Raw genomic sequence first — 25,885 nt, 5'->3', positions numbered from 1 at the left:
ACATGTTGAGTCCATGTTCTTATTTTATATTCCTTCTTCATTACTATCTTATAATAATTTGCCACTAGTAGTGATGAGACATTACATTCTCATGAATAGTTATTTTAAATTTTAGGGATGGCTGGAAAGAAGCTGCTTTTGTATTTTATAAGCAGGAAAAACAATAAACAGACAATGAATATTTTCATTAAAGCTACTACAAGGAATTTTAGTCCCAATTTATTACTGATCCCTCTATATGACCTACATAGTTAAAGAGACAGCTAACACAGTCATAGTGAGAAAACAGAAGACTGTCAAGTTGCCTATTTTGTTGGTGGAGTTGTATTGAGCAGTGTGGTTTTGACATCACAGCTGGGTTCAGGGCAAAACAGTTGTTTTTTATTTGGTTTTGGTTTTGAATCACAGAGTTTAGTTCCAATCTGGTTCCAATCCAATGGTTTGTTTTCCATGAGTATTAAGTGTTTTCCAGTACAGTGTTTTGTATCAGTTCATGTTAAAAGTTTTTAGCATTGTCAAAATCCCTCCAAAATACTAGTTTTTTTGTTTTTAGTAAACAATCTTTCGAGTACTTGAGGACCAGAATTAATTTGTGATGGCAGCAGTATTGCAATTTTATAAATTCATATCTTGATAATGGCAATATTATGGAGGAGTTAGTTCCAAAAGGGGAAGTGACTTCAGTAGTGCAGAAGTGGCAGATGTACAATAATCTATGGTAATATTTAAGAAGTGCAGGAAGACTGTAATAGCAGAAGGAGTACTACAACAAACTCATTTCACCACCTCAAACAGAAGCTCCCAGCTGAGTACGAGATGAGCCAAAATCCCACAAGGAGAGATCAACAGTTACCAAAAATATTCATCAGCGTTTTTACTTATCGTCAAGAATATCTAAATCACAGAATACCCTGAAATATTATGATATTATTTTAGGGTCAAATTGCTCACACTTAACCAAAACATAAATACAAGTTCTACATGCATGTGTATAAACACATACAAGAGGACAGCACTCTATTATAAATATTATAAGCTGTTAGAAGCCAAGCTTAATCATCCAACACACTAAGGACCAGCTTCAAACACGTTACAGGGTGATTAATGTGGGAGTAAATTTTCAGTTAAAGAAAGTCAAGGTATATAACTATAATCAGTGTATTTCAGAATGGATTGTCTAATTTCCTCAGCATCCCCCCTCTGTACATCCTGACCTCAATCACACGCACCTGTACATGCTCCTGTTGTAAAGGTTTGGTCAAAGGGGATGTGTATGTTCTCTGGAGCTGACCTAAGCTGCTTTGTTAAGGATTCACTGACTGCATGAAATCGGGTCAATGAACTTCCCTGCTGCTATCAAGGGTCCTTTGTGGATATCTTAACCTGATTTTTTTCAAACACCTTGGCCACTTACAGTTAAAGAGCACAGGATAAAAACCCTACCTGCACTGAAGCAGTTTTTTTTATTTTTCTGTAATCTATTTCATTTGAGGTAGGTTTGTTCACTTTTTTTTTAAATTCAGTTGCCAAATATGTGAATTAAAGATAGAATGTCCTGCACTGGGTCAAGACTATTAGTGTTGGTAATATAAAAGTAAAAAATCAGGTTTTCAAGGATAGGCCGAGTAGCTGAGTTAAAATTAAATAAAAATAATTAGTGGAAGTCCAGAAAGATTCTGAAGCACTCCAATTATCAATATAAAAATCCATTATTAAATGTGTTTTGACTCATCAAGTGGCCATAATTATTTATTTATTTGTTTTATTTGTTTGTTTGTTTGTTCATATTTATCATGTATTATTTATGTAGTAGATTCCACACTGGCCACTTTATTAGGTACACCTTTACAATGCCACATATTCTGCCTTTACGAAGCTTATAATCACCAGTTTCTGTCAGAAGTCATAGTGCGTGGTGTTGTTGTATTGGACTACAAGGATGGGCAAATCATTAGAAACATGTCTCAATATAATACAGTCCAGTTCAACACTACTGTATGCAAACTATAACCTCAGTGATAAACATATTATGCTTAAATAATACCTTTCTGGCAGTGCCAATCTTGACTAATTAGATTTTCTATCTAAGTGTACCAAAGTCTGTCTTTATAGGAGGCTGTCCGTAATCCTCCTACTTTTTTGTGATTAATCAATATTGTCAATATTAATAAATCAATATTGTCATCTTACATGTACTGAATTCTAATATCCTTCTAATAAGAATGTTCCCAACCCCCACTTTATTTTTAATCCTCTTGACGCAATGCATGAGTGAACTCCTGATTGTTCACCTACAGGAACTGTCAGTTTAATGGATGAACACTATGTTGGACTCTCACAAAGCAGCTACTTTTATCTCAAAGATTTAGGTATTAGAAATAATGAGATACACTCATTGTCCCTGTGTGTGTTAGTGTTTGTGGTAGCTACTGCATCTGTATGCATGGAGTTGATGAACCAGGGGTCTGCGGGAGTCAGTGTGTGGAGGAGTGTAGGATTGTATCCCAGTCAGCCACATATTAGTGGACCTGTCACTTAGTAAACAGTGACTTAAACTCATTTCCATTCTGAGTTAGGGAGTGTAGAGAGAACTCCTAAGTGCATTAGAGTCATTCGCAATTTAGGTCCACTTTGTCTCTCAGGCAAGGGTGGGTGTGGGGATGAAAAAAAGGTAGCAGAGGGAGCAATTAAACAGCAATCTGTAATCAAAATGACTCACAAAGCCATCCCCTAATTTGATATCGTGTCGTGTCCTCACCATACAAGACAAGAAGAGGCTGTTTGATTAATAGTTTTCCATTATAATTTTTGATATTAAGTATGAAATATTGTACAAATGAAGGGAGTGTCCTGTTTGTCACTTCCTATGAACACACACATATGAAGACACTAATGTCACTCAATAAGAAACACGTTTTATTTTTTTTTATATGATGTCAGATTTAATCAACCATAAAAGAACTGCCTTCAACTTACCTTTTAAAGCAAAGCAGCAAATAAAAGGGCCATTACAAAACACTGGCTTCAAAAAACTGTCCAACTGCAGGTGGCTTTTTCAATATTGTTAAACACTTTCATCTTCCAGAACAGATGACCTGATCCATACGACTTCAATGGGAACTGGGAGAAAACTGGAAAAAACAAATGAGACAAATCTTTTATAATTATTCTATGAATCATGTGCAACATTTTTTCTTAAATTAGACAAATTTGCCTTATTGATTTACTGATCATCCCATGGCCTCCGTTTTTGTTTGCTTTTTGTTCTCTGTTCTTTGTGTATCTATTTTTTACTCACTGTCCTTGTGAAAAGTGAAAAAAAAGAACTGCCTTCATCTGAATAAGAGCCATGAGTAGATCAGACATTACAACATTATCATGTGAAACATGATTGCAAATCTATAGCCTTTGTTTTTGTTATTTCACACTTTTCTTGATTAAAATGCTGCGAGCTCTGGCATGTCTTTTGATGTTGCGAGCCCGGTGGGCATTCTTCCTGAGGCAATATGCACTTCACTCCTTAATAGGGATTGATTTTCAGAGGTGTGGTTTATAGTCGGTCACAGAAGGTCGCAGACTCCTGCTGCTTGGTATCCCCCATAGACTTGAACTTCACACAACCTTGACATCTGGCGTTACCTAATGTCACGCACCTTAACCTGTTTCTGTCACCACCAGTCAATACATTGTACATACAGGCGTCACGGCTGGGAGCTGACAGCTCATGACTAAAACAAATAGAAGTACTCCTGTGAGGGCAGGCCTGTAATTGTTTCGCAGTCTGCATAGTGTATTCCCCTGTTACGTGTTCTGCCCTACCTATGGTGACAGACTGATTTATTTACTGTGTGTGTGGGTGCATGTTGGTGCTCATGTGTGTGCACAAGCAGTGGAAAGGCCAAAAAGGAGCAGTGGGAAATCTTTTTTGTTTTCTTAGTATTGTGCATCTGAAAGAGATAAAACACAACTTTTTGAGACATTTTACCTAAAACAATGAGTCAGACTCACAAAAATTGCAACATAAACAGACTCAATGGATTTTGTGTCCTCAGTATGTCCTGATTGAGAAAAAAAGTCTTAAGAAATCGCATGAAGGTAAATAGCCTGAATATGATCCAACCAAAAATGCTTTTTAGTTCAGGCATTGTTTGGGAAAAAAAAGAAGAAGAAGAAGAATGTGTGAACCTCACACAGATTACAACAGAAAGTGACAAATGTTTATTTTTCATAAAAGTCTCTTCTAACACATAAAAAGTTCTAAGAGATTCAATGATGTTTGTATCTGCCCTGGTGGCACTTCTTGCTTCTTAAAATAATAATCTAAATCAGTCTCACTATATTGGTATAACTGTATACAGGGCAACATAAACTAGCACTTATCCATATAAATGCTGGCATTAATTGACATAGTTTTAAAACAAAATGATTTAAATATTACTTTCAATAACACTTTTATATTACTTTCAAGACATTCATGACTTCCAAATTGGCACTGTTCAACATATATGTTTGCAATAATCAACATTAAACATATAAGCTTTTCAGCAAAACTTATTTTCATTTTTTAAGATATTGTATGAAAATTTAAAAAATTATTTACTGAGTTCATAAGAATGAGACAGCATGAGACCACATTGACCTTTGACTTTTGACCTCGAAATTGTAAGCAGTTCATCCTTGAGTCCAAATGGATCTTTGTGCCACATTTGAAGAAAATTTCTATCAAGGCATTCTTGAGATATTATATTCACAAGAGTGGGACAGACAGCCAACCAGAAAACAATGCCGCTGGCCACGGATGTTGGCGGCATGGAGGCATAAAAACAAAGTGCTTCCGTCTTACATCTCATAACCTGAGATGTCATCCATTGTTCTGCCTTTCATGTCTACTTCTCGCTTCTTTCTTGGGTGAACCTGTTGTGCCCGGCACCTTGGCTGACACCTGCTTTATTAGTTGTTCCTGAGAGTTAGTAACTGAAAAGGGGAGATTTGTGTGGTGTAACTGCTGGAAAGGGCTGTAGAGATGGCATGGTTTAGGGGGTCACTGACTTCCCTGAGTAAAGCAAGAAGAAGCATCTTCTGGCTCGCCTTTCCTGCTCTTTGGCACAGCCACTCAAGTGTTCGATCCATCCAGAATGATCAAAGATTAGAAAAAAGAAAAAAAATGAGGGGAAAAAAAGGTAATTCGTCAAAAGTTTCACGCAGTACATCAGGAATAGAGCACAGGTTCAACAAAGGTTGAAAGGATTCATGGAAGTAAACTGATTATGTGCATTGTAGTCAGACAGTGCTAAAAAGCAATAAAGGGAGGCTGTTAAGATGTTATTTAATGTATTACCATCCTCAGTGCTTCTTGGCAATAGATTTGAGGTTCTCAGTAACAACCCCCTGCCTAAAAAATGGGGAAAAATGACACTATCAGATCTATTTTCAGTTACTCAGCTCCATTTAGGTGATTTAGATCGCATACATGAGAATGCCCATCTCTCCAACTGCAGTGGAAACCTTCATCAAATTAGAATTGAAGTGATTATCCAGGGCAGAGCAAAAGGACAAAATCGATAGTTCTTTGTTCGAGGCTAAAATGAAGAATGGGCATTCAGCAGGGATCTCTGCTCCGTCTCTCTCCCTCTCTCATACACACACACACACACACACACACACACACACACACACACACACACACACACACACACACACACACACACACACACCTTTTTAAATTGCATATTCTGTTCCAACATCCTTGACCATATCAGCATTAGGCTTGCATGCTGTAGTCTCAAACCTTCTGTCTTGGTTTTTCCCTCCTCTTGTTGGGAAAAAAAAGCAAAACCTCAAAGGAGAGGCACTTCCTTAGATAATTGCAATTAGTAGTTTTGGCTGGATGTTGCAGTGCTGGCCCTGGCCCAGCTCTCTGTGTTGGGTAAAAGGGAGTGGGCCTGATGGGCATGTTTCCAGCCTCCAAAAAGCCCTCTGCCCCTTTGCCTCCCATGGGCCCACTGAAGCAGTCAGAGGGTTGCTGGGCCTGAAAGAGGAGGCTCTCTTTCTACCGGTCAGGTCCCGCAATTGTACAGTAATTGGAAAAAGAGCTAAATGGAAAAAAAAGTGCTGCACCTTTTGTCCTACTTCTTGAAAGCCTGTTACTTCATGGAGACACTGCAAATGACACATAAATGCTTTGTTATTCAAGGAAAATTTCAGTGGGATTCCAGTTTTAGCCCACAAATTTACCAGAAGTGGTATTATAACAAAAACGAACATTTTCAAAAATGGGCCCATTTGCATTTAGAAGAGATCAGACAAGACAGGAGAGTTCAGCTTGCCAGTACAATGGCAAGTGTTCTGTCATTTAGAAACCAAGAGAAAAACCAAAGCAGGTTGTTTCCGCCAGCTTTAAACCATTAAAGTAAAAAAGTACATCTAAATGAATTTCAAACTATAATGGTTGATATTGGCCACTCTTTCCTTTTCTGGGAGTGTTTTTCAGAAACTATGCTGCACTCATTTCAAATTTACTTTGCAAAGTCAAGGAGAAAATTGCAAATACGTCACGGCTCAATAGAGGTTTCAGGAAATGCTCTGTATAGTTTACTGTAATGTAAAACAGCGAGTGAAAGCAGGGAACTTCAATTATCTTGCAATAGTCCTTTAAATTCTGCTTTTTTTCAAATCTACACGGCCACTTGTGTTTATGTGGAACATAGACTTTCAATCACACTCTCTTTCTCTCTCTCTCTCTCTCTCTCTCTCTCTCTCTTACACACACATACACACACACACACACACACACACACACACACACACACACACACACACACACACACACCAGGCTTTAAACACATACACACACTCCTTCACATAAAGGACTGCAATCCATCAATGTGCTCATTGCTGTCATGAGTAAAGAGACAGAGCTCTAAGCAAGAGTCCTCTAACACAAATTTGATTTACCTCAATTTGCCTCAAACAGTGACATGTGAGCGCTAGAAGTGCTAATACAGACTGGCACCTTTTGCTGCCAACAGGCATGTGTCTGTTTAGCTCAGTTTCAAAGCCTAGGCTCATGCTGAAATCTGATTTACTTAAGGATGGTATTGGATTATATAGAGTTTGAATTTATGAAAATGAACTGTGAAGTATTGTGATACTGTGAAGAAATGTGATGACTTCATGTTGGAATACAGCAGATTCAGTGTGTGTGTGTGTGTGTGTGTGTGTGTGTGTGTGTGTGTGTGTGTGTGTGTGTGTGTGTGTGTGTGTGTGTGTGTGTGTGTGTTTCTGTTAGAAGGAAACTGTTAATGTGGTTGTGGTGTGTACTCTATAACACTCCATTGTTTCCCACCTTTTTTTTACTCAAGCAATCCCCGTTAACCAATCAGTCTTTGTGATGTACTGCATGCAGATACCAAAACATGAATTCTTCAGATATCATCCATCAAATGTAATTAGTTCAACAAGCGAACTGTTGACAGATAGATTTTCTAAGATATTAGTGCACCTCTGTACAAAAATTAGCTTGACAAACAATTCAAAAATGACTGGGATAAGCTATGCATTTCTAATAAAGGAGTCATGTTGGAAACATGTTATCAAGTACCCTGATAGAAAGTCACACATAAATCATAGTAAGGGTTTTTTCGTACATAAAAGCCATCTGGCACCTTAATTATACAATAAAGCACCTCTTTGCACATCCAAGCCCTGTAATGATTTAAGCATGCTAGTCATGTATCTCAGGCATGCTTCAAATGTCAACCTAATGAGTAAGGCCTTCTAAAGACATATTGTGTGAACCTGGCCATTTTAGATTACAATTAATCCAATTACCCCATGGCTATGTCACTCTATGTCACATTCTTGACATGCATGCCCCCTGTAGTATTTTTAAGGCAATAATTTAGAGGTTGCAATAACTGCCGGACTAACACATCATCTATGTCATTCAGTGCTCATCTACAAAATTATTTCGACCATCTATCCAGCACAAAAATGCAATTGCCCTCAGTGTTGTCTGATCTGATGCTGGCTATCTACTGCAATTGAGTGTTTAAACATGAAGGGGCAACAAATTGAGCAGACTCCAACCTTCCTCAACACTCATTTTCTAAGACAGATGTTGAGATTCCCTTTCCTGCACAAATAGCAGTACAAAACACCAGTGGTGGACAGAGTACTGAAAATCTGTACTCAAGTACAAGTAGTGTTACATTGCTAATATAATACTGAATTACAAGTAAAAGTACTGGTGTTTGAAATATACTTAAGTAAAAGAACAAAGTATTCATTGCAGAAACTACTCAGAGTATTAGTTATTTTTAACTTAACAATCACCTCTCCAAACTAGGGTTGCAAATTTTAGCATTTTTCTGAATCAGTTGTTGAAAACACTACAATCAATTAATCACTAGTCATTTAACAAGTTTTTTTCTTTTCTTTTTTTGTCATTTTTGCACATTTTAAAGTTTAAAAGTTTAGTTTTAAGTTTAAGTTTCCTTATTCAACAAACAGCTCTACCACACGAAACAATGTCAAATGAGGTGAAATTACTGCCATTTCTATTGATTAAATATCCATGAATACATTTTATTCGGTTAAATTTTCAAATAGTTGAATATTGCTGAATCATAAACATCCTTACTTCAAATGTTTGCTGCCACAGCGTTTTGTTTTTCAAATTGTACTCAGATTTTAAAAATAACTAAATAGATTCATCTTGCAATGCATACTTAAGTACGAGTGAAAGTACAGGCTTGAAAAGCTACTAATAAAAGTACAAGTACCCAAAAAACTACTTAATTACAGTAATTTGAGTATTTGTAATTAGTTACTTCTACCCCTGCAAAACACATAACATGTACTGTGTTTTTATATGGGGTAAGTATCTACTGTGCATGCCTGTACCATACATTAAAGAAGAAGCAAATTATTTAATGTCTGTTTACAGTTTTTCTCATTCACTTTGGCTCTGTTCTCTTTTTTCAAAACAATTAGTTCAAATGTCTGAACGTTTAGTTTGATGTTCATAACAGACTTGACTCATTAAAGTACATGTTGGCACATGTGCAAAAGAGTAAGCACAATGTGTTGCTGATCACAATTAATTAATTGATTCCCAGTGAATATGTCAAACGACTTCTGAACATTCTTTCATTGTTTGAACCATCACATGCAAAATGATCCATTCATTTGATCAAATTTGTCACACACACATGTATATTCCATAAATATCTATGATACTGAATGTTTGTGATGTCTGCTAAGTTGGCAAATGACCTGACAGGTGACAGTAATGAACTAAGAATAACAATCAACCAGTAAATATTGCTACTTAAATGTTTTGGATGAGTTAGTCTTTTGCAGACATGCAGTAGAGTTGTGATGTCCCATGAAACAGCTGTGGCAATTGCATTTACAGTTTAGAGAATAGTAAGAATGTTTCAGGAAATGAGTCAAAGAGATTGTGAAAAATTGTTAGACTCACATGCCCATATGGCAGCTTTTGGTCGCTGTAATTGTTTCTTCTCTCCATACTGGCTGAAGTTTCAGCTTCCAAAATGCATAAATGAAGTGGATTTACCAAAGCTACTGTCCTTTCAGTATGAAATTCCATGTTTGTGTTTCCTCAGACAGTGTTTCCTTGCTGAGATAAAGAGAATTGATTGTAACACAAAGAGGGCATTTTAAAGTAAAAACACTCACTCAGGCTGTTGCTCATATTACTATGGAAGCCCATTTCTGCCAATGTGATGGGAAAAAAAAGTCCTGTAAGTCATTATGTCAAACTCTCTTGAAATAATTACCTAGTATCTCAGAATAATCTGAAACTTTCTCAAAAACAAACAAACAAAAAAAAAACTTACTTATCTCAAATTAATGGACTATTTTAAGAAAGTGTCTCATTATTTTTGAGATACCAAGTCATTGTTTAGAGATGCTAAATCATTCTTTTGAGAATGTCTCATTATTTTGAAGTACTAAGTCATTAATTTGAGATAAATAATACATGATTTTCAGAGTTTCTCATTATTTTGAGATACTAAGTCATATTTTGAGACAATTAAGTCATTATTTCAAGGATGTTTCTCATTGCAGGATCCTTTTTTTGCCCTTAAATTGGCAGAAATGGGCTACTATATATTACTCTTGAAGTTTTTGGATTCATTTTTGGACAGAATGTGGACTGCTGATTTCATTCCTATCATTTACCTGCGAGGCACATTAAGACAAGATCTCTTTACAGGCAATGTGGTACATTTGCAACAACCAAACCCTGTTTCATTATACATATCAGCATGTGGATGTTGTTTTAAGACAGATTTGAAAATCTGTGAACCTTTTCAGTGGATCATCTGCCAGTGTGGGAATGGAAAAATTTTTTTCTTGCTCTTGACCTTCAGGTAAAAAGCATCCGGCTCATCGCGTCCTTTTTGTGCTTGCTTTTTTCAGGTAGCCAACTTGGCATGCTCCATCTCCAACAATGAAGAGGGTGTGAAGTTGGTTCGGATGGCTGCCACCCAAATTGACAGCCTATGTCCACAGGTGAGGACTTTCATGCCATCACAAAGAACTCCACAAGTGCTAGTCAGAGTGTTTTGGTAATTACAAAAGGTGTACCTTTAGATAGTTTTTAGAAATTGGAATAGGTAGAAATGACAGAGAAATAATCACAGAGGTAGAAAAGAAGGAAGAGCTCTGAATAACGTGTAGGCGGACTTTGTAGTACTGTTTCTCAGGATGCAAGCAAAGGAGGAGGTTAAAATTGATCCATTGTTTCCAAGGTTAACGGTAGGCCTTATTCACACGGGACCCAGCACAGTAATGGAGAGGAGAAATAGAGACGGCAGGTTGAATTTAAGATTCAGGATCTAATGTTCAGGACCCACTATGCACACCTGCTGAGACCCACTTACTCAGAAAACTTTGGGAGGAACTGTCTCCTGATACCTCTTGGCAATGCTCAACACAGACAGATTAAAAAAAAAAAGATAATAGAGACAGACTTTGTGACTGGGAAGAAGGAACAAAGAGGGGGTGGAACAAAGAGAAATATTTCCATCTGTTCTGGGTAGACTTAACCACAGTCCCTTATCATCACACATGCAAACACACACAAACACACAACATCAGCAACTGCCATGTCCAGATCATAGTGCCTCTTTTCCTCCATCAGATTAATTTGGCTGAAACTATATCTAAAAAGCAGGATATGATAAAGAACGGGAAGAACAAATAAAAAATTATACTTCTGGTTAAAGTACACATGCCAGCTGTCATAGTGATATGATTAGTACTGCCTGTTCTTAAGTACAAGTCTGTTGATGTGAAGAGTCCCAGCAGGATGCGGCCAATCTAAAAAAAAAAAAAAAAAAAAAAAGAATATTGGGACATCATTTGCCTCTTTTTTATTCATGATTTTAAAATCCTGTGATGTGTTGATCTTTTCTGGCTTGAAGCCAAAAGTTCTATCTTACATAGATCAGTCTTTTGAAGTCGCGATACTCTGCTGATTTTGGAAAAGATGACTTTGCTCTCTTAAAGCTGTAAAAATCGGTACATCTTTTTAAGGTTACTGACATGGGGTTACAGGATAAATCATTATTCTCTGTTTGTCTCATTGTAAACAAATACTGTGAAAAGACTAAGACCAGCAAGCAACAAGTTACGGTCTGTGTTTCTTATTCCTCTATTCCTATCTAAAATCAATTCAAAAAACTTTTTAAAATATTCTGATGATTCTACATTCTCTCTGCTGACTGACATCAATGACTTTAAACTGGTCCATTGTAATGCTGACTGGCTAATTGGTGACAAAAATGCTCTCATCAATCAATATTAATAAGTCGGAGAGAATTATTGTTGGCCTTCCGCCTGATTGTCAGCTGCCTTCAGTGACAGTTCACAGTGTAGAAATTAAACAAGAGCCAGAGTTCAGCATTAATGTTTGTTTGTATTCACTTGCCTGGTCGGGAAGGTGGGTCAGAAATCTATTTGCCCAAAGTCAATTTTTACTTGCCCCTGTACAAATTGTTTTAGATTTTAGTGTTTATCAAATAACAACAAAAACTAAAATAAACTGTCATATGTAATCTAGGGCTGAAATGTTTGTGTGTAAATTTCTTGTTTTGTGAGTACAAAACCCAACGATATTCATTTTCATATGTTAATGAACAGAGTATAGCAGAAAAGCTCCATATTGGAAGCCTGAAAACAGCATTTTCTGTTTGTTTTTTTTCAATAAATATTACTTCAGTGATGGATTGATTATCAAAATAGTTGAAATTCTTTTTCACCACTTGCCTGGTCAGGTAAATTGCTAGATTCGCTAGTCCAAAGTGACATTTTACATAATCTGGGAAAGTTGAGTCCTGAAGTCTCTTCATACAAATAATAGGGTGTCATGATGGATGCCACCCTGTTATTGACTTATATAAAATAGTAAGAAGATACAGCAGCAGATTTACTTTCTGTGCAGGCTCAGCTCTTTCGGAGCTCATAGCCAGATTATTTTTCTGTTTTTTAAATCAATGATTAAGTGATACAGTCATGCTGCACAGTCTGGCTCAGCAGCCTATTTGTGAAACTTAGAACTAAACTATATAATCAAATCCAAATTTGTGCAAAAATTACTGACCAACCTGTGGCAAACTCCTTTTAAGCAGCTCACAAAAACAACATGCTTAGACTTGCTAATAGTATCTCTTGTGACTCTTTGTTTTAAATGGAGAATACGAACATCTGTCCTCTAACAGGCGATTCAAAGTCCCTCATTTAAACACAACAGACTTCTTTTATGCATCTGTCTATATTGTTGCTAAACTGAAATCATTGTGCTGCCAACTGAAATCTAAATCCAAAGAATATAATGTGATGTGTACAGTATATTTCATGAATATCTTTTGTGTTTTGTACCTATGTATGTGTATTGTGTTTAATTTGTGTGTAATCTCTTGAATGGAGCTGCCCAAGGATGCAGAATGAATTTCAGTGTAAACTGACAACAAAGTTCATATTGTATCACACTGCATCGCATCACAAGCATAATGCAACATAATAATACACTTTTTACTCCTATTTGAGTAATGTTTGCCAGTGACTACAGTGATCAGCTGCTGTATGAAAATAGTTGGATTTCTTTAATAAAACTATACATTTGTGACCTTTTTTTTTTTTTAAAGATTTACATCTTGGAAGGGAAAACATGTTAGGGAAGTCAGAGTATTGAGAAACAGACTGATGAAGGATTATTGTTGGTTTTGTTTTTTTCAGGGATCTGTTGACATTGAGGATATAGAATAACACCAGCCTTACCCTCTCGCATCCTGAAGTATATGTTGTTATTTACATAGCTTACATAACAATGTGGACCTTTCTTCCATGCCAGGTTATCAACGCTGCTCTCACTCTGGCTGCCCGCCCCCAAAGCAAGGTGGCCCAGGACAACATGGACGTTTTCAAGGATCAGTGGGAGAAGCAGGTGCGCATCCTGACCGAGGCTGTGGACGACATCACCTCTGTGGATGACTTCCTGTCTGTGTCAGGTATGAGGCAGTTCAGCACAAATTCTTCAAAGACTGGCTAATGGAAGAAAATCATCCACATGTTCCTAATTTCCGCTCACTCACAGCCAAAGATCTATTTTGAGACTGGCAGCTTCAAACATCAAACTGTAGAGCTTTCTCTGTGGTTGGCTGGGTGTGAAAAACAATATCACAATTTGGATAAAAACAAATAATAAAGGACAAAATTGAAAAAAAAAATGAAACAAAAGAGTAAATCAGAGGGAACATGAAGTCAGAAAGCACAATAATGTGAAACAAATGGCTGTGTGTTTTGCTTGAATTGTGATTTGTTCCATTTTGTCTGTTTGCTTTTTATGTATTTGGTTCAACATCTCCCACTCACATTGAAAAGAAAACATTTTAGCTCTTGGCATGTAAAGTATAACAGTGTAAATGTTAATCTATAAGTAGTTTGTTGTCTCTCCACTGAATCATGAGAGGTGCACTTACTTGCATGTTTTGTAGAAGATAAAGGATAGATGAAGTGAATTGCAACTGTTCAGAATTAAATATATGACTCATTTACATTCAATGTGAATAATTGCCTTAAATTTTCCTTACATTAACAGGGTACAATATAAATCATCAGCACACAACAATAAAAATATTTCATTTACATGGAAAATAGATTCAAAAATGATTTCTCCTGACTAAAGAAAACGTTGGGTCCTTCCACTTCCATTCACTGTCATTGTCTGTTACTTCTCCAAAGAGAACCACATCCTCGAGGATGTCAACAAATGCGTAATTGCTCTGCAAGAGGGAGATGTGGACACTCTGGACCGAACTGCTGGGGCAATCCGGGGCCGAGCTGCTCGTGTGGTCCACATCATTAACGCTGAGATGGAAAACTACGAACCTGGGGTCTACACTGAGCGTGTGCTGGAGTCCATCAAGCTACTGTCTGAGACTGGTTAGTGCACTGTACACAAAGGTGTTGTGACACAAGAAGCCACAGTTGTAATGTATTACAGGGTATTGTGAAGATTAATAGAGTAGCCTTCACCCTTGTCCTGTGTTCTGCATCAAACATTTTGCAACAACACTTTTGGAAAGTTAAAGCACACAAGCACACACACATGCATATACACCCCCTAGCACTACCATTAGCTTCCCAGTCTGGTCAGTGACTTATAGACATGCCTTAATTGCCTGGATGCCCAGTGTCCCACAGTTTGGATCAGTGTCTTGGCTCTAACACAAACCACCTGTTCACTCCTCTGCCTCTCATCCATTTTACATCTGTTATTTTCTTCTCCGTCACTGTGGAAATTCATGTGCCACAGCACATTCCAGGAGACACAAGTTTATCTCTTTGGCAGATCAGACTCGAGGCTAACACATGTCTCAGTCACACCTAGACTGAGGAGGTCCCTCCCCCACATTTAAATGAATGTTATTCAGAGTATATGGAATGGAAGGATACAGTAGGCAATAAAGAATGAACTTTTAGAGGGGTGCTGGGCAGTTTGCATGTTGTGATGGCTTGATATATACTGGATTGAACATATACAGCTTTTTGAGTTTTCAATGTTTTCATGGGATTGTAAGCCACAAGAGTGTAGGGCCTGCCAGTAGAAACATTATTACCATTATTGTGAATAGGAATTTGGACGAAATAAAATCTAAAATAAAATAAAACAATATATACAGTTATTTATATACATATGTACATATACACATATTTACCAAAGTACTAATTGTCTAGTATATTTTGTGGACTTAAGTGGTGCTATGGAGCTGTTTTTTTTTTTCTGTGAATGGGTCCTGGTTTTATGTATCCTATGCAGGCTAACAAGCACTGAGTCTACTGCCTGACCTGTGAACATGAACAAATCTGGCCAGCCTCTAAGACTATTATGGGGTCTTGTTTGGCATACAGGTAGAAAGTGTCTGCAGTAGTGACTATGTACAGGAAAAGGTAACATCACCAGCCGAGTTCGGTTGAGTCAAGTATTCAGGTTTGTAGTGCTGAATGATTTCAGCAGCAACCACATACAGCTACATTAAGCCCTGAGGGGAAAATGTGTCTATAAGTTACTACCCACACTGCTTAAAGGCATACTATGCAGTTTTTTCCTAAAATACAATGTATAGACTCAAAACAAACATAATCCCTCTCAATCATCACTTATGACTCGCTACCAGTGTGTGGTGGTGTCCACATCTGCAGACAACCTGTCTCTGCCAGTATTTTCTTGTTATACTGCTGTGTTTGAGACATTTCTGGGTGTCAGCCCTTGGATAGTGGTGTGTAGCCCCCAGCCAATAACAATGCGCAGGATGTGAAGTCAGAATATAAATGTAGCACAGCTGCAGGATGCAGGTTCATTCACTAAATTCCCACAAAATCCAGTATGAGTGTGTGTATGAGTGTGTTTATTTGTGCTTTAGAACGTAACTGCTGTGAAACAATCATAGAATAATATTTTTATTTCTGTTAGTCTGTGCTTTGTTCTTGCTAACACTCCCTCACTTCACTCTTGTAATTCTCTCAACTGATGCTGCTGTCTCTCGCCCTCTCTTGTTCATTGAGTCAGAGAGGAGGAGCCAACTTTGACTGGTTTGTTTACAAATAGCAAAACCTGTATATTCTACCTTTAAAGCTAAACTTTGTCACAGTGAGTTTGCAACATGATTCAAGGTTATAAAACTCCATCTTTGTGACTGGAGTTTAGTACAGTAAAATTTAAAAGCTGAGTAGTCATGAGAAGCTGAGAGCTTTCTCTTCTGGAAAAAAAAAAGCTTTAAAAAAATTCCTTTAAAAAGTGCACCATTTTGAGAGGTGATAAACAACAACACAGGATGAAAGGAAATTTAGCAATTACTTGTCCACAAGAATCAAATCAGACCACAGTCCCTATTTTTGTACAAGTCAACCCCCTCCTGATTCTAGTTTTTCTCCATTCTCATCAATCCATCCATCCCTCCCCCAGTTTCTATCTCTCCCATTAGAGCCCATTTAGCAGGGCGCTATATGTATTGTTTCGCTCGTTACTTTCATCTGCCAGGATAATTGAGAGACGCAATCAGCTGCCCTCCCTGTAGCTGATAAGTCACAAACAGCATTAGGTGAGTCGTGTGTGTTCACATAGCCATCTGTCTGAGCCTCTGTTCTGGCACTCAACTCCACCATAATGGACTACCTGCAGTACTAGCTATATGGTATCTTAAACACATTCTGTTCTATTATCACATAATTTATTTTAGATGATTGGGGTAATTAATGGGTGAAAAAATGTGTGATGGAAACTTCTTGTCATTTTTGTATGACCACAACCTTGTCCCATACTAAGTCTTTATAATTGTGCTGCTGTTCTATTAATCCTCCATGGAGTATGGAGCTAGAGTCAGCAGGATCTCAGAAGCATTATGTCAGCACAACAAATAGAAAACTGTTGATGTTGCGGCATCATATTGATTTCCCAGTGATTTGTCTTCATCGTGCGTTTGCTTTTTTAAGACTTAACATGATAATGTAAATCTAATGGCTGAAAATGAGGAGCACACTACCTGAATCCTTTATGCAAAATAGATATTAGCTAAAAAACAATCAGATAATTAGACCCTGGATACATGATATACCCTGCTAACAGAGTCCATACACAGAGGCAACATTTACTTGAGTACAAACTGAAGATAGTATCACTTTACTAAAGCATTTTTTATAAAACTCTGTATTTCTGTTTCACATTATTTGACATGTTATTGCTTTTACAACTTTACAGAAGGGGAATTTACATGGAGGACTCAGTCTACAATACCATAATTGATTGTTGAAGGTGAAACATAGCCAACAGCGGTCTATATGGATTGGTTCAACCACCTACACATTTAGATACTGTATTGTACTTCTCACAGCTCATACTGGAACCAATAAAAAAACACACTGTTGGCTACATTAACACATGGAGAGCTAAGACATACGCCACAATATTTTGTTCTCATCATAATAATTACGCATTGTGCCACTGATGGCACAGCCAATAACACTGCAGCTCTGGAGTTACAGTTCTAGTCCAGTCTTTACAGTTTAAAAGAGCATGTAGACATGCTGATTTACACTGTCCTTGTATGTATGTGATTGTGTGTATTTGACGTTTTATATTGAAAATGCAAAATGTGAGACTTGTTATCTGGAGCCGCTTTCTATTGAATAGTGGGAAGAGTACACAGTTCACACTGTTCCCAATGTCAGTGCCAGATTTTACATGTACAAAGTAAAAGAACAGGGGTGGTGGGATGCAAGGCCAAAGGGAAAAAAAGCACAAGAAAATTACCAGTGTGGGTTGACTTCTGTCTTTTAGCTGAATATTTCAACCACAAAATCTGTTAGTTAAATAATTTACATATCTGTTCATGTATAACTGCATCATTCATTTCAGCAAGTGTTCCAAAAGAACATATATTTAATGTGACAAAGTCCTCTAGCAGCCATAATGAAGTAAAAAAGTAAGCTGATCTTATAAAGCAGCTGGAGTGGGTAGATGTGTCAACACAACATCTAGATTTTACACAGAAAAGCGCTGTTTGTTTCCAGTTTCCTGCCAACAATCAACATTGCTTTTTTTTTTTAAAGCATATCCAATTGTTCTATAACGTTAACCACGTTTATTTTTTATTTATCTTTCCCCTCACCTTAACAAAGTACTTCCTCAAACCCAAACCATGAACTGTCCCTGAAGCCAACCGTGTCGTTACTGTGCCTAAACCTAACCAAACCATAGTGCTGTCACATCATAAATCAGATTTAATTTCTGCATGGACCAACAGTATATTTTGTTGTTTAATTTGGAGGACCTGTGGGTTTATTGGCAGAATTATTAGCTCTGGATAGGTGACAATTTCTGTAGCCAATTGACATTTTATGGTTTCTAGATATTATAAAGGGAACATGTTATGATTCACTTACAAATTAAAAGCAGATTTTTTATTTCTATTTGAGTATTTGATATCTAACTCAGGTTTGTGTGGTGCAATTCATTTTTTATTTGTGATAAAAGTTTTAAAGGGACCGTTCAACCCAAAATCAAAAATACATATTTTTCCTCTGGCAGTTTTGGAGATATCGGCCATCAGAATATCTGCCTTCTTTTGAATATAATGAAACTAGTCGGCCGATCTACATTCATCAATCATGTAACTGCGCTAGTTAGTTCAGTGGTGCTAACGTTACATTAAAGGATGCCATTAATGTTTATATCCCACATTTTTGCGATCGCAAGCCTCTCCATGAGTCGATATACTCTTCCTTCTGTGCAGTGATTTGGTTGGTGGGTGTAGTTTGGTAGAAAGAAAATAGTTCCTACTTGAAACTGCTCACAATAAGATCTGTGGCTTTTTTAGAGTAAATCTGCCACGATTTCTGGAAAGAGGTGTTGTTGTTGAGTTTCTCAAATGTATGATATTGTAGAGATGGCAGACATCTCTATGGCCGATTTCTCCAAAATTCAGCAACTCACACCAAAACAATCTATATGGATAAATAGCACCACAGGTAAAAGGGAATTTTTGGGTGTACTGTCCCTGTTAAGGTGGTGTCAGCAGGTAAGACTCTTTACCTCTGCGGTTGCAGGTCTAAAACTGCTGCTACTACTTTGCTCTCCTGTGGGTGGTGCAGATTGCCATTTGCAACTTTAACATTTGACAAATATGTGCTAAATCTGCAACATGCGTGAGTTAGTGATTTAGTCGCAAGCCAGATCCATGCTCATATGAAAATCAGATGCAGCTGCTCCGTCCTATTGAACTTGTGAACCCAGCAGCATGTCAGCTGCAGTAGGACTATAGGCTACTTAAGCAGGAAAGCTAGCATAAAATTGACAAGAAGATGTATACGCCAACAGGCAGCCAATTTAAAGATGGCCGTCATCCTGTCGTCTCCTGACTTCACCTTAAGGTAAGGACTAGGTCTATATGTATGCAGTAAATAGGAAAGTCACACTGATTGCACTGGCTTAAATCGTAACGAGGTCTTGCATCCTCTCAATCGTGGGTGCTAACTGAGATGTTAAGGCAGGTAACCGGCAACTGCTTTAGACCAGCGTTTCATTGGCTCATATTTCTCTTTGATGAAGAGCTGTTGTGTTTCCCCTTCCTGTTTCCCTCTTAGTGGTGGTAGTTGTTTTTTTAGGGGCTACTGTGCACATCTGATTTGGACCATAAAGCACTTATTGATCCTTGTGAACTTTTGCCTCCCTCTCCCCTCAGTCCTCACAGGCCTGATGTCTATGGATTTGAACACAGTCAAGGAGAAATCTATAGCTGGGGGAAAGATGATTAAGTGTAGCTGAACAAAGGAAAAGGATATAGGACCACACACTTTTTAGAGGGTACTGGGTCCAATTAACTAGACTCTACCAAAAAATCAATAGCTGTCACCAAGGATTTCACTAAGCGATTTGAGCAGGGATTTTAGTGGAATTCATTGATGTGGTCCCCTTTTTTCCTTTTCTCAGTGGTGTGCATGTGTAAAACAGTTATCCTGTGCTTGAATATGTGTGTGTGTTTGAGTGGGCTGTTTGTGTTTTTATTTGATGGCTCCTGTGTTTATGCCCGCGGCCACTTGTGCCAATCGCGACCACTTGCCTGTCTTTCTGACAGCTGCCACATCAACCCAGAACCCTTATCACAACTACCTGCCCTTTGACCTTGTCTCAATTTGCCCATCCCTCTCCCACATATTGAGTGTGGTCAGATTTATGCTCAGGCCAAATACACCCGGCCAAGGCGCACAACTCTTCTGTGTAAAGCTGAGCCATAGATTCCTGACAGACAGTCCACACATGGGCCCAGGATTGAAGCGTGTCCTTGAGAGGGAGAAAAATCAATACCCTAATGGGAAAGTGGTTATGGCTTCTCTCTCTTTCTTTTTCCCCCTCTCCCTCCTTCTTCCCTGAGACACTTTTCTGCCCACTAACTCCCTGTGTTTAAACTAATCTTCTCCTCAAAAAAAAGGGACAAATTTTAAAGTCGATCATTAATGTGGTGCCTGGAGAGGGTAGATTAAAAAACTGATATATGGCCTAAGTCAGTGTGCCATTTAGAGAAGCGGGGTGGCGTTGCTCCTTGTTATTACATCGGGGCACAGTAAATGGGATTTAGCCAGGGTTTTGCAGTGAGTAATAACACACATGCTCACACTGCCACCCACATGTCATGCCTGTAAATCAGTGGATCAAGTGCACTAAAAAGAAGTGCAGCAGAGACTGAGGGATAGAAGTAAAGACACTTCACATCGTCTACTTTCAGAATAATAGCTCTGTGGACCAGACTTTGTGTCTGGCCTGACTTAAAGCAACTTGCCATAAACAGTGAGCATTTATTTTTAAATCTTTAATCAGAATACCTTATTAGTGACATCAGTGACCACTAATATAGACAGTAAAGAAAGCAATTTGTACTTAAGGGGGAAAAGGACAGTGAATCAGTGTTGCTTTAATACTGAAAATTGTAGAGAGCACAGTAGCTACACCCGGATGAGTCACTGTTTAAATTGTATCCATTGTTATAATGTGGGAAAAGAGGTTTTAGCCAGAATGGGAAGCAGATGGCAAACTCATAGCTTGCAAGGAGAGGAGGTAAGGTCTCTTAATCAGGGCGTAAATAGAGGTGGGAGTTACAGTAGGAGAGAGTGCTGATGAGGAAATTGCTTTGAGAGTAGCAGTGCAGTATGAGGAGGTAGGTGAAACATTTTAACCAAGGTTAGACTATTGGAGAACAGAGCAGTAAACAGACTAAAAGCAGAAGGTCTTAATCTCATAACCTTCAATATCCTTTCAGATTTCTCCATAAGTAGCTTTAAAGTTTCATATTACTTTTTTTCCCAGTGTAACATGAGGTACAATCATTATATAGTGTAATATTCAAAGCTATTTTGCTTTTATTGAGTGGAACATTTTCTACCAAATTGAAAACTTCTACAGTAGATGTCTTGTGCATAGTTTTAATATAAGATACGACTTTATTGATCCCTGGGGGTTCACAGGCTCCAGCAGTACAGAGACAGGGTAAGAGGTAGGAAAATGACTATGTTTAAATGTGAGCGAGTATTCTTTTTTTGATCATATACAGGACCTGGTGTTTACATGGAACATGTAAAATTGGATTATTCATATGATAATAACATTGCCCAGGTCTCTAATCGTCTGCCTGCAGGTCTTTCAATGTGTTCACACATCAGAATAAGGTGTTTACATGCCACAGTATCCTGGTTTCTATCAGATTACTCCAGGTAGCATATCCAGGTTTCTCAAACCATGATACGTGGCGATACTCCAAAAACTCAAGCCAGGATACTAGTGCACATGTAAACACACTCAGTGAGATGACAAAGATGAGCTTTACTCCATATATGCTTTACAGTGCCTTAGACCAGTGGTTGTCAAACTTTTGAGTCACAGAACCCAAGAATAATCAAGTAGCAGGGTCCCGTACAACATGTTTTTACCCCAGACTGGCCAAGTGATGTTTTATGGCATTTGTTGTCTATGTATTTGTTCATGCTTTACAAAGGGCTGAACCTGACCAAGGCCATATAATAATGATAGCAACCATATCACATACGGGACTAGTATGCAGCTGTTACAAAATACTAATTTCTTTTTAATGTTCTGGTATCGGATTGGTACTCTATATTGCCCAATATGCAAAGTTCAGGTATCCGAATCTGTATCGAGAAGGAAAATGTCTGTATTAAGAAGGAAAAAATGGTATTATAACATCTTTTTTGAACAATAAAGTTGTGTTTAGTACAACAACAACTATGATCTGAAAGAATATATATAGCTCTGTAGAGCTTAGGGGGAACTGCATAGACAGGAGTAATTTTCTAATTGGGTTTATCAATATGTTATGTAGCAGGGGTCTTCAACATTTTTCAGGATATGGACCCCTTAGTTGATTGGGTCTTCTCTTGTTCGCGCTTACTTACCCTTAGCTGCTAAGTCAGCAGAGGCTGTAGTGTGGCTAATGTTAGGTGCCTCACCCTCTTCTTTTTCGCTGGTGGTTTTTGAAGCGGTGGCCTTTTATCAATGTTGTATAAATTCAATGTTTTTGTTGTTGTTGCCGTTTTTCACAAGCCAATTTATCTGTGCTTTGGACTCATGTTAATGGATATTTTTAGTCACATTTTAATAAAAAAAAGAAGAAGAAGAAAAATATAAAAAAAATTAACAAACATAAATGTGGGGGCTCCTCTGCAGTAACTGTGAGAGCCCTCTGGGGGTCACAGACCCATGGTGTATAGTGTTTGTAATACACACTATTAGTGCAAAAACAACACTATACAATTTTATTACTTGCATATTTATCCTATTATATAGAGACATATAATCATATATACATATACAATAATAATAATAATATAACTATAAGCTTATTAAGTCTGACACCACCACCAGCAAGCAACAACACAAATCACACGCAACATTCAGTTGACCTTTTTCACAGCAGACATGTTGATATGAAATCGTGGAGTAAATACAGATGTTACCAATGATACAAATAAGGTCCATTTCCATTTAGTGCAGAGCTCTCCAGTGAACCAACATGCACAATTACAGCACCCTGACTCTGTTTGAGCTGAATGTAGTTGAAACTTAAGCAGTATAATTTGTTACACCCGTGTTTACACCACTATTTCATGTCAAAATGGCTGCTGTGAAAAAGGTCTATTTTAGGGTTAAAGTTGTGTGTCATGATTTATAGCAGGTTTTGTGTGTGTATATGAGTGCTTTTGATTTCACCTCTCATGATTTATTGTTTAAATTGAGCTGTCTTCATGGAAAATCAAGGTTTAGGCATCAAAAACAGTGCAGGCTGTGCTGTTTGGAGCTTGTTACACACCTCACAGGGGCATGCCATCTCTGTGGTGAGGTTTTTAAGCATTCATTGTAGTTCCATAACTTCTCACTTAAACTATGCTTAAGCCTAGGGGGTGAAAAAAATCCATTCCTACATGGTCACATTTAATTCCCTTCATCATTTTTCAACTGGAATGAGTGAAATTGCTCCTTACCATCAGCAAGTTTGCTCATTAAGAGCTTGGAGAACATTTAAATATTTCTATTTAAAACGCCTTCCCAGCAATTCCCAAAAGCCTATTTTACGCTTCTCCAGTAAGTGGATTAAACTGAATTAAAAATGAAAAGAAAAAGGGAGAGACTTTTTGTAGTGCCTTTTATGTTTGGTGAAATATAGCTTATGTTTTATATCAGACAAATAAGTATACTGCAGATACACCTTTAGTGCAAGCTGGCTAATTGATTTAGTTCACTCCGCATGTAAGAGATGAGGAAAAGTGTGGAGAATAATAATAAAATCACTCAGTTGGCTTTCTAGAGGAGGCTCACCAGCCAAGCTGCCATACTTTATTTGTCTTTTCCCCTGTTTTTCTTTCTCCTATCCGTCTGTCCTCATTAGACCTGTCTTCTCTTCTCACAGGGGTATTGTCTTAAATCAGTCCAAGTATCCACTCTCCAAAAATCCACTCTTTATGTGTACATATTTGTTGCTGATTATTTCCAAAGCAGCCAAGACATCTTTTTATAACATAATAAAAAAGCAAACTCTTTCTCTTGTTCTTTCTCTGACCCTGTCTTTCTCTATCTAAATTCAATTCTAAATAGGTGTTTTTATTGTGGATTTATAGAAAATGCCTGTACAAGCACAGTCACAAATAAAGGTGAGGTTAAAGGCATTTGTGGTGTTTGAAAAAGCACCTATAGATAATTCAATATATGAAGACTGACCTTTTCTGTCTGCCGACTGTCTGTCCAGGTAAACCATAGCTTTTGTTATGATAATTTGTCATCGTGCAGAGTCCATATGAAAAAAAAACACATTATTAAACTCAGCTTCCAATTATTTTTACTGAACAGGAGATTACGTAGAAAGGTAGCCTGCTAAATATTCAAACATTCAGTCCGTATTCTTGAGTATTGAATAATGTCTATTCACATTCAGCACAATTCATTTGAACACACAAAGAGCATAAAGCTCCTCCATCGGGCCTCGCCAATTGATACTGACAACAAAACCAACCATTTTTATGGTCAATAGGGACTTTTCTTTTGTTGCTCGGCTTTTGTTCGGCTCAAAAGACTTTGATGAATTTGTTTCCCTTCATCGGCATTGTGATTTGACAGGCTGAGCTTGCAAGTTAGCGTCCTTGTACTGTAACACTGAAGTGCACACATCCTTCTTCTCATGGGTTACACACATGCACGCACACATGTACACACACACTTCCACATGCCAAACACCAGCGTACACACAAACACGTTTGCGACAGACAGGCCAGTCTTCCTGTTTGGTAAGCCAAGGTGAAACAGCTAATTGGCGTGCAATGTGGGAAGCATATTGTCACTTACACAGAGGGTTAGGGTGACGTCTTGCCATTTTACTCTGAAGAAACTGACACAGGGAGAGACCCCGCTGCTATAAACTTCAAGATGAAAAGGTTGTGATCATGTCCTTGACCAAAGAAACTACACACTAATAATTCCACTTTCACTGTGCCATTTTCTTTTTCCTAATTGATAAGCCTGCACTCATTTTGGAAGATTACTTACAAATGTGATGCACCTGACTCTCATATCTTCCTTTCGTTCCCTCTCTCTGCCTCCCCTCACCTGTTTCTCCCTGCAGTCATGCCTCGTTTTGCTGAACAAGTGGAGGTGGCTATCGAGGCACTGAGTACAAACCCCCCACAGGCCTTTGAGGAGAATGAGTTTATTGATGCATCCCGTTTGGTCTACGATGGTGTCCGTGACATCAGGAAAGCTGTCCTCATGATAAGGGTATGTCCATTACCTCCCCTACAAGAGTAAAAGGAAAACACTCACTGAAATGGTTTAAATGCTCAGCAAGTGTTTGACAGAAATGAATGTGTTTGGAAATGCTGACTGTGACTAAGTGTAGTAATTTGTTTCTGCCTTTTTCCATATATTTAAAATATTTCATTGGGTATTTTGTAAATGTAGACATCTGAATAAGTTGTATATTTCCTAGTGTTGCTGAATAGCCAGTAAATGTGCCTGTATTCAGGCTTGGGAAGTAACAGATTACATGTAACAGGGTTATTCAAATAGGATAGAGAATAGGTAACTGTATTCTATTACAATTATAGAAAAAAGATTACACACCACCTTGCAGTCACATTCAGTAAAACTGGGGATTATTAGCAGGATTACAATTTTAAAATACATTTAAAATAAAGAACAATATCCCACCATGCACAGTGCGCACACAATACAGCACTTAAAAAGTCTCATAAAACTACTCTGATCTCAAGTGAAACTAATCTTAGAGTTCAGTTCATT

The 25,885-nt window shown here is 37.8% G+C and overlaps 1 protein-coding gene across 1 annotated transcript in view; it reads left to right on the top strand.

The window, feature by feature from the left end:
- ctnna2 (catenin (cadherin-associated protein), alpha 2) overlaps positions 1-25,885 on the top strand; it is a 391,099-nt gene that overhangs the window by 332,387 nt on the left and 32,827 nt on the right. Inside the window, exons 10-13 of the mRNA XM_084715317.1 lie at positions 10,450-10,542; positions 13,385-13,541; positions 14,275-14,475; positions 25,212-25,363. Of these exons, the coding sequence (XP_084571443.1) occupies positions 10,450-10,542; positions 13,385-13,541; positions 14,275-14,475; positions 25,212-25,363 (603 nt within the window). The remainder of the gene's footprint in view (positions 1-10,449; positions 10,543-13,384; positions 13,542-14,274; positions 14,476-25,211; positions 25,364-25,885) is intronic.

This window comes from Lutjanus erythropterus, chromosome 3 (genome assembly GCF_056507025.1).
Source record: "Lutjanus erythropterus isolate fLutEry1 chromosome 3, fLutEry1.hap2, whole genome shotgun sequence".
Classification (NCBI taxonomy): domain Eukaryota; kingdom Metazoa; phylum Chordata; class Actinopteri; order Lutjaniformes; family Lutjanidae; genus Lutjanus; species Lutjanus erythropterus.
Note: the sequence above shows the minus strand (reverse complement) of the source record. Positions and strands in the feature narration are given on the sequence as shown.